This window comes from Protobothrops mucrosquamatus, unplaced genomic scaffold (genome assembly GCF_001527695.2).
Source record: "Protobothrops mucrosquamatus isolate PMUCROS unplaced genomic scaffold, P.Mucros_1.0 scaffold1088, whole genome shotgun sequence".
NCBI classification, from domain to species: Eukaryota; Metazoa; Chordata; class Lepidosauria; order Squamata; family Viperidae; genus Protobothrops; species Protobothrops mucrosquamatus.
This window is the reverse complement of record NW_015387314.1, coordinates 133,528-143,289: the sequence shown is the minus strand read 5'-3', so window position 1 is coordinate 143,289 and position 9,762 is coordinate 133,528. Positions and strand designations below refer to the sequence as shown.

The window sequence follows — 9,762 nt, the reverse complement described above, 5'->3', positions numbered from 1 at the left end:
CAACACGATCGAAGGGCCGTGTGCAAAAGATTCCATCCTTATAAAGCACATCTCACATTCGTGGCAGTTTGCCCTGATGAAGCCGGGAGGACCCGGCGAAAGCTCGGCGTTTTATATTTATTAAACCTTTTTATGGTTTCATAATTCTCCTGGTGGGCTCACTTTTTTAAGTGCTATCAGTCATATATATATATATATAATATATACATCAGTTCTGTCATGTGATGACCTGCTTAATGACTGGCATGACTCTCAGTCATAATTCTGGATTCAATTATCATAATAAGTCGAGGACTACCTGTACCTTTTTCCTGCTCCATTTTATGCACATGACAATCATGAGACGTTCAATCTGTCAAGACTAAGTAGCGTTGGATTTCTTTCATGGCAAACAGCAAACCACCTATTTGTCTTAAATGTGTCACATTTGTATGGGAACGTGTGTGCATTCCCTTTAAAGGATAATTATTAACCACGAATCCCTTCACCTGAGGTTGAATGTTACCTTTGCTACAAGGAGTGTTATCATTTCTTTGACGGTTTCTTCAATTAGTTCATCTATTTTTGAATGGTACTGGTGCTAAGGATGGAAGAAGAATGGAAGTAAAATATTATTAGTGTAAATCAATTGCAATACACATAGCTATTTACTTTTACGGCAGATATTGACTATGATACTTCAATGTTGATTAACATGTGTTCTAATGTGGTGGCCAGTAATGAATTAACATATACACAATGCCTTTGACTAAGGAGCCTCTGACAGGAATTTGTGAATGTTGGTCAAATCCTAATTTTGATTTCGTGCATGCAGCTGAGCCAACATTAAGGAGAATCAAATGCATGCAGGATAAACATCTAGCATCTCTTTGCTATACGAAAATCACAAAAATAAGGAAGCGCCAGTGGTAAAAGAGCATATTACATCTGCTGTTCACAATTTACGGTCGAGATGCTCGTTCTTTAAGTCTGAAATAACAACTTGAAATACAGCTCAACACTGGCTAGCACAACGACAGCTATTTTGGGGCGCAGAGCAAAGCTGTTGTGTCAGAGGAAACCTATAGATGAGTGACACTGAAGCAGAGAAGCTTCAGTATGTGGAGCCATCGAGTATGAACAACTGGAAGCAGAACATCAGTTTTAGAATCCACCTTTGGAAAGGAAATTAGATAAGTACGTAGCGTTCCAATTCAGGTGCTGGTTAAGCACTCAAGCGAATTGGGGCCTTTATGACCAAGTGTAACAATGATTGAGACATGGGTGTTCTGAGTCATGCAAAAGATGGCAAGTGCAAGTACTGAGACCCCTCCAGTTAGGTCATGCTGGGGCCTTCGGTCAATGCCAACTCATAGAAAAGATTGACACCAACAAAACATCCACGTCACTTTCTACACAGAGTTCCTCCCTCCCCCCGGACCCACCATGTTCCTCCACCCAAATACTGACCAGATCAAACTTACTTTGTTCTGAGTTGTTTTCAAGGAAGATAAGAACATTTTCAGCTAATTTGCAATAAACATACTTCCTTTTTCTTAAAAAAAAGTAAAGTCTTTGGGTGACTAAACAAACACTATGTCGTATTCTTTTGTTTTGTCAAGAACAGACAAAATATTTAATATATGATGATTTTCTTCCACATCGCCTCTCCCCCACATTAAATAAAACATTGAAAGTGCTGATCTTAGTCACTGTATTTATTGCCACTTGTTTGTGCTAATGTTATTTTAAAATGTTAATATACAAGCAAAAAGAAATCTAAAATACGAAAAGAAAAAAAAATCAAACCAAAACAAAAAAGCATTAGAATAGACAGATCTGCGGTAAATACTAAATTGTGCTTTAGGGAACAAAGGAGTGTGAGGGGCAATTAGAAGTGTCAGACCTTGGTCCCTTAGCATTGACTAAAGTTCCTTTGCTAGTTTGAGCTGCTCAGTGTTTGCTTTATTTTTTTATTTTTTTCTCAATGGAACAGTCACATTCTACAACAGGAACTTGGAAGAAAAGAAAACAAAACGTAAGGACACACTTACCCACTCTTTAGCAAACTTTCAGATGATTGGGGACAGAAATAAAGAGGAAGGTGCAGAAGACAGGAAAAAGAACATATGAAGGTAAACAATAAATAAAAACAAAACCTTCAAAAGAATGGGACCGTATAAACAGGGGGCTATGAAAATGCAGCGACATGCACAGAAACAATAAGCAACAGGAAATGAAATTATGAATAAATTCCCTTTTTTTCCTGAAATACCAGAGAGATTGCTACTGGAGAGAATCACGCAGAAATTCAAAAAGGGTTTTTGAAAAAGGAACAGGACACATACATAGAACATCCTAGTGAGACAGAGAAATATCATTTTGTTACAACTGAAAACAAAACAAAAAAAGGCCATATGAACAGTGCAGTGGCGTGGCAGCTGTTTTTTTTTTTTTTTTGAGTTTCAATGGGCAGACTTATTAAGCTCTCTTGCTCACCGGATTTTATGAAAATGACACTTGGAAAGAGAGATGCTCCCAACATGAAAGGAGCTTTCCTGACTCACTTTGTACTTCAAAATCAAATCGGTTCTTGGCTGTTCTAGTTACCAGCTGTAATTAACATTTAAGTCACCATCATAGCGTAATCTTACACCAATTGAGTTCACTAATGGCTTAGTTGTTTTTAGAGATTTGGTGGCTTATCTGATGCATAATCTCCAGATCTGAGATATGGCTAAAGGAAAGATAAAACTTTCTGTTCAAATGGGATGCAGAGCACCCAATGCCATCCTTTCACTGATGGCCCCTTCATGCTTTGTAGAACTACACAATTGGGATGAAAAAAAGGACAGATGTGCCAAGAGTCCAAGACTACCTTTTAGGCTGTATCTATAGCAGGGCTGTCCAAACTTGGCAACATGTGGACCTGTGGTCTTCAACTCTCAGAATTCTGGGAGTTGACTGGCTGGGGAATTCTGGAGGTTGAAGTCCACAGGTCTTAAAATCGCCAAGGTTGGACACCTTCATCTACACATTCAATAGAATCAGATGGTAGAGATCCAGATAACAGAGCAAACAACACCACCTTACTCTGAAGGGGTTTTTATATGTCTGCCTAATGAAATAAAAGAAAAACCTGCAGGTAGAGAACCAACTAAGTTGATCAAGAGCCTTTACTCTATGACAGAGCAGACACATTTTATGCAAAAGCTTCCAGGTTTTATTCTTTAAATTTCCAGTTAAAGGAGAACCAGAAACCCTGGGAAAATCCCTGCCAGAAGGAAATGAGCCGAAAGAAAGGCTCCGTGCCTGAGTTCCTCTCAGCTGCCACCAAACAAAATGGCAAATGCCGTGACAAACTATGTGACTGGCATAAGGCGCTTTTCTGTCTATCTTTTCTCCCAATAGGGTGAAGCAAAGATCTCTTTTACTTACAGGTTAAAGCTGTAGAGCTTGTTCTACCATGGTAGGACTCTACCACCCCATTCAATTGGCGGTGTACATTTGGACTAAACTGCAGAGGTGTGTTCTAGATGCATTGAGGCATGGAAGTGTGTGTAGAAATGGGTGGGGAGAAGCAAGTCAGCATCATTTAAAGTGTGCCTGGGCACGCATGCACCAATAATGGCACAAAAGTGCTGGAGAGGTTAGGAAAGACAGTGCTTGCAACCTGCAGCAAGGTCGGCGAAATCAACAAAGGATGCAAGGAAAAGCAGCAGCATTTTGAAATCCCACCTAGTGCTTGCTTCTGCCTCCCTTCCTTATATTAAGGGCCTAAAGACAGAGACTTGGGGATTGTTCCCATCCGTTCTTTGAAGAAAGCTGCTAGGTTGGTCCAAATTAGCTGGGAAGCACCGACAGACCTCCTTTGGCACAGGAGCGGTGAGGACAGTCAGGAAGCAGCCTTGCTAGAAAGGTACTTTCCCAATTTTTGCTAAGGTTAGAAGCCCACATACATCCTCCTTGGACCCCCATCTTCTAAACAGGTTATTTCACGTGCAACCCCCCCTCCTCTTTCTCCAGCAGCCACAGCCACTTTTGTAGATATTTCCTCTGGAAGGTGGGATGCGGGCAGTGCTGCTGGGAAGTCACATGCCACATCATGAAGAACGTGCTCAACAGAACAATTGCTGAGACCCACAAAGCCATAGATGTGTTCTGCCGAATGGGATCCTTTGAGAGACTGAGACGTATTACCCACTAAGTACAGAATGAAGCTTGCAACTGGACATCATGCACACTAGGGGAGCTAGGTTGGTCAATTCACCATTTAGAAAGCACACCAAGGCAAAACTATCTTTTTGGGGTACAATACTGTATACACCCAAATCTGGCACAGTCTGCCCCTAATGCATGCATGGGAATGGGCTCCTTTTACATGCATGGTAGGCTGAACAGAAAGACATCCAAGAACGTGCAAGTTGGACATTTCCAAAAATGCACCAATGCTTTTGAAAATGCAGTCCATGAGAAATGGTGGCAAGGCGTAGAATTTAAAAGAAAATATTCTCTCAACTGGTTCCTAGCCCCCTCCCCATCGGGTTTTGCATATAAGTCCAAAGACATGCTTAATTTGCCACATTATCATATTGTTTTAATCAAGAACTTTTGTTTGTTGGAGATGAGGAAGGGTGACAATTCTCATGCTAGTGTTTATTTTTGTTGGATAAATTATGAGTTTTAACTAAAACGATGGCTAGGTGTGTGCAAAATAATACAGTGTGAAATGTATTGACAAATATATTTTCAATTAAAATCTTGTTTACAGTGCAAATAAGAATGGAGCAGGCACAGCAGGACTAGAATGGAGTCAGAAAGATTAAAGACTTGATCCTCAAAGTTCCTCATCCTGGCAAGTACTATTGAAACAAACAGAACTTATGCCGGTGGAATTGAACAGGAAGATTAAATCTTTAGGGAGAGAAATAGCTCTGACCTTCGGAAAGCAAAGCAAGCACTACATCTTTTTCCCAAATATTTCTTCTGAATTAATTGAGAAGATGGGCCAACAAGTTCATGTTCACTGAAGTTAAATTTTACTCAGAATTAATAATAATTAATCAGAATTATTATTAGAATAAAATAGAGCTGGAAGGGACCTTGGAGGTCTTCTAGTCCAGCCCCCTGGTCAAGCAGGAGAATCTATACCATTTCAGACAAGTGACTGTCTAGTCTCTTCTTAAAAACCTCCATGATGGAACGCCCACGATTTCTGGAGGCAAGCTCTTCCACTGGTTAATTGTCCTCACTGTTAGGAAGTTTCTCCTTAATTCCAGGTTGCTTCTCTCTTTGGTCAGTTTCAGATTCTATCATGTTATAGAATAGGATTACTGACTTCCCTATGTTTCTTTACACTCACTTAAAAATCAACATTTAAATCAGTGCTGTGCCCTTTCAGTTCATGGGATTGTAGTATAAAGCTATTGGGCTTTTGGTTAATCTTACAGCAAAAGATATCTTAAAAGAACTTTGATATCTTATTCCCTCTCTAGTTTCATCACAGTTTAATGTGGATGATAGGGATTAATGTATGGTGTGGATGTGGATTAATAAACAGAAGATTTTGTTGTTGGCAGACATTGAAATGGTGAATGCCTAATGATTGCTTTTCAGGTTCTCATTGCACAGAGATTCTATGGCTGTTCAAACATTTGCCTCAACTGTTCCTGCAACTAAGCATCTACTGCTTCATTTGGCATTAGTAGATGGTCCCATCATATTGAGCATATAACAAGTCAGCTTCTTCACATGTGTTGGAGAAGTGGCCTGCAAAACTCTCATTCCAATATATTGTGACTATTCTGGCTAGACTTTGATGGGAACTGGGAAATGTCACAAGAAAAGGGGAAAGCTGTGGCAAGGCAGACGGACTCTAACTTGCATATGCTAAACTAACTTGGTTGTCAACAAATCCATAGATTTGTTGGAATTCAGAATGGGAAATTCAGACACGTTAAGAACATGACTGGTTCTTGTGTTTTGTTTATTGAAAACAGTGAAGGAGGAAATAAGGAAAGTATCTAGTTTGACTGAAGACAAAGGGGTTAAACCTGGATGCTTTCTTGTCTTAATCTGAAAGCCTCCTATTTTATAAGACACCGCCATGAAAAGGACAATCATTTAATGCCATATCTATTTTGACTCTTAGATTATTTGTCCAGTTCCATGTGGTCTATCTGTCGCTCCAAACTTGGCATCCTCCAGATGTATTGTGACAACTTCCAAACTGTGCAAGTCCCAACATATCTAGGAATTGGGGAATTAGGGAAGGTTACTCTGGCCTTAAAATATCTCCTTCAGAATCTTTCCATCATATACCATCTGATCTCTGTCTCTAGATGGAGCAGGGATTGAATTTGGGATCTCTGAATGGCAAGCATCTGCTCCACCCTTAAGCTATAGATAAGCTCTAAGCTTCCTAAGTCTGGATGACAGTATTTTAATTAGAGTAAGAACATCCTTTTCCATGAGTGATTTTCAAAGATACATACAACCCTGCAGCAGAGAGTTATATAACATACTTGTCTCTGTGGAATCAAAGTCTACAGTGAAAATATGGAACAAGTCGTTCAGGAGGGGTGGGGAACCTAAGAGTTGTGCAGTGAATTGGTAAATGCTAATACTACCTTCTGCTGTGTTCAGCCTAAGAGCACCCACACAAGAAGCAGCATAAGATGGGAGAAAGTCAACAAGCATAGCCATAGGTTGCCCATGACCCTGCCACTCCTACATTGCTATTTTACTCCAGATATCTGAAAATGAATTTGTTGAGTTCGCTCTGAATTGTGGGGTCCTTGGTGCTCTCCAAGCTTGGTTGTTTTCTTGCAGATGTTTCATTATCCAAACTAGATGACATCATCAGTGCTGATTAGGTAATGAAACATCTGCAAGAAAACAATCAAGCTCGGAGAGCACCAAGGATCCCTCATTTCAACCCTGAGCTACAAGTATTCTCCTTTATTGGTGCTGCCATCTGCTTCAGAATTGGCGACCTCGTATGCTGATGTTTCCCATTGTCCAGGCCACCTCAAACAGCCAAGCATTAACCATACTGAGCCATCAATAGCATTAATTTCTTGGAATACTTTCTCTTTCCGGCATTTCAAAAGTTTCCTTCTACTATAACCTTATAGTTGCCTTGTAGATTTGTTTCTTCATTCATTCACATTTCTCTGTATGAATTCTATTCTCCCCCTGCTTTTATACTAACTACTTCTAATGTTTTTGCAACCTTGTTTTCAACTCAACATTTTCTTTATTTTAGGGTGATTCTATTTACACAAAAATATAGTACAAAAAACAAATGAGTAAATTAATATGGAAAACTGGACTCAGAAGGTACACTGTACCATGGTAGGCCCTTGCATTAGCTAAAGCTAAACTGCTTTGCAGGAGTGGCTTGCTCTTTCAAATTATCCCAAACTATTGGAAACTTTAGCCTTATTTGTTGATAGATGAAGTTTCCTAGGCAGATTCCATCTGATTTGAGTAACTGTATGTGAGAGGCACTATAGAACTGCTAACAGATTGTGTATATGCTGCATTTTCATCAGTAACCAAATCTGACCTTGGAAATGAAATGAAAACATACCAGATCAAACTCAACATGTTTCATACATACATTTCTGCCTGTCCATACATTAAAAATTCAGAGGAAAAATATTTAAGGGGTAAATTATGTCTGCCAAATGTCTGAACAGCTGCCTTTAAATACAAGGACACAGGAGAATATGGGCATATGTGTTCAGCATAATATTTTCCCTAAAATGTATTTAATTATTCTATTTCTGATCATACAAAAAAAAAACTGCAACAAAGTTTGTGGGATCATTATGGTGGAAAAGCCTTACGGTGTAATACTTGTATTTTTCTCAACTTAAAGAAACTGTGAATATTTCAGAAACAAAGCGACCGTATGAAATGAACTCTTTCCGCCCTGAAATTGTTCTGGAAGTAGGGAAATTTTGTTTAAGCTCATTAATCAAATTTCTTTGTTTGACCAGCCAATTCCGTTACCTGCTGAGAAGAGAAACTACTGCAAATTGATTGTTGCCATGTAGGGTAAAAATTTGGATCAGCTTTATGATGAGTAAAGAGGGGAGATATTTATTAAAAAGAAGAATTGAAAAATGTGAGAACCACTGAGGAATTCCACTGAAAAGAGGTATTCAGGAGACCCTGGGAGTGATAGCATCAATCCTTAGACTGGGAACTAACAAAACATCCCCACTGCACCCAACATGGATGGCAGGTTAAAATGCAGTAAAATCAAGCATATCTTTTTCTCTTGAATTACAGATATACATGGACCTAGTACAATAGTTAAAATCCAGTATTGCCCTTCTTATTTTGAGGAAGGAGTAGGAAGAAAATCTAATATAATTGGCAGGAGTTATTCTTCACACACAGCTGTTCATTTAAGTGTGAATTTTTTATCTTGAAGAGGAACAGGGAAAATAAATCAAAGAGAAAAGGGGCGTGAGTAACTGAAATTAATAAAAGAGCAAACAAAAGAGAGTAAAAAACAGAAACATATATGAAACACTAACATATGCATTGATAATTCACATCTGATCCATGGGTCTATTAGATTTTGCTATTTGTTTAAAATATTTCACTACAGCAAATGCTACTTTATGTAATTACTGTGGCATCTCTGCATATGTTCTCTAAGAAGCAGACATGGATGTACTAAATGTACTAAGGCTAATTCTTTGTACAACTCAATTGCTTGTCATCAGTTTATTGCCATGATGGTTATAACTCTGCAAACATGAATAACAAATCATATTGGCTATTGGGTATGGCAAAGTAGTTGATGTGACTTTTGTCAATGTTGTACCTAGTGAGAAATAAATTTGATAGCTAGTTAAAATTAAAGACTATCGTATAAAATTTGTGAGTCAAGCCGACTTTTAGTTGTAGTATAAGGATAACGCTATACAGATAGCACTGAGCATTAGTTAATAGCTTTACTTACTGATGGGAATTATGAGATACAAACCAGGAGTACTGAAAAACAGGTACCGAATGTTTAAAGAGAAAACATTTTAAAAAGAAATTTTGTTAACAGAAAATCAAATGGTTATGGACAACCAAATCATCTTCTTTTTTTCTGGGGGATCATATTCTCCAAAGCTTGTTTTGTAGCTTTTCACATGTGTATAAACTTTTTTGCTAACCCAAAAGTGCTTTTTCAAAAGACAACCGGACTTTGTTTTTTCTTGAAGATGTTTCGCTTCTCATCCAAGAAGCTTCTTTAGCTGGATGTGAAGCAAAGCATCTTCAAGAAAAAAAACAAGTCTGGTTGTCATTTGAAAAAGCACTTTTGGGGCAACCATGATTGGGATGACTGAGAATCTCCATAGGCTTTTTTGCTAACCTTTTTTAAAACCTGCTTCAGTACTTTCAGAAGCTGTAGTTTAACTACTGCAGTGATCATAACAGACATTGGGTGAGGAGATGCAACACTGAGAAGGAAATGGAAGGAAAGTGGCTGTTCTTTGTGGTTCTAAATATCAAGGATTATCACGGAAGCATTTTTTATTTTCCTCCCAATTTACGGTGAATGGAGCGAAGATGGCATGTGCATGTTGGATGAAAGTTTGTGATAGTGGTTTGTAGCATGAGGGGTTGGTGTGAGCTGTGTGAATGGTGTATATGAACAACTATGAGAATGTGGACCATGTGTATTGTGAATGGTGTATTGTATTTATTTGTTACCTGCCATAACTGAATAGGCACTATCAACATAGATGTGTTTGCGTGTGTATGAAATGT

The 9,762-nt window shown here is 38.6% G+C and overlaps 1 protein-coding gene across 1 annotated transcript in view; it reads right to left on the bottom strand.

Moving 5' to 3' along the window:
• The window catches only part of LOC107291233 (calcium-dependent secretion activator 1), a 211,312-nt gene that overhangs the window by 82,482 nt on the left and 119,068 nt on the right, over positions 1 to 9,762 (bottom strand). The window contains exon 16 of the mRNA XM_015820203.1: positions 506 to 580. Coding sequence (XP_015675689.1) covers positions 506 to 580 — 75 coding nt within the window. The remainder of the gene's footprint in view (positions 1 to 505; positions 581 to 9,762) is intronic.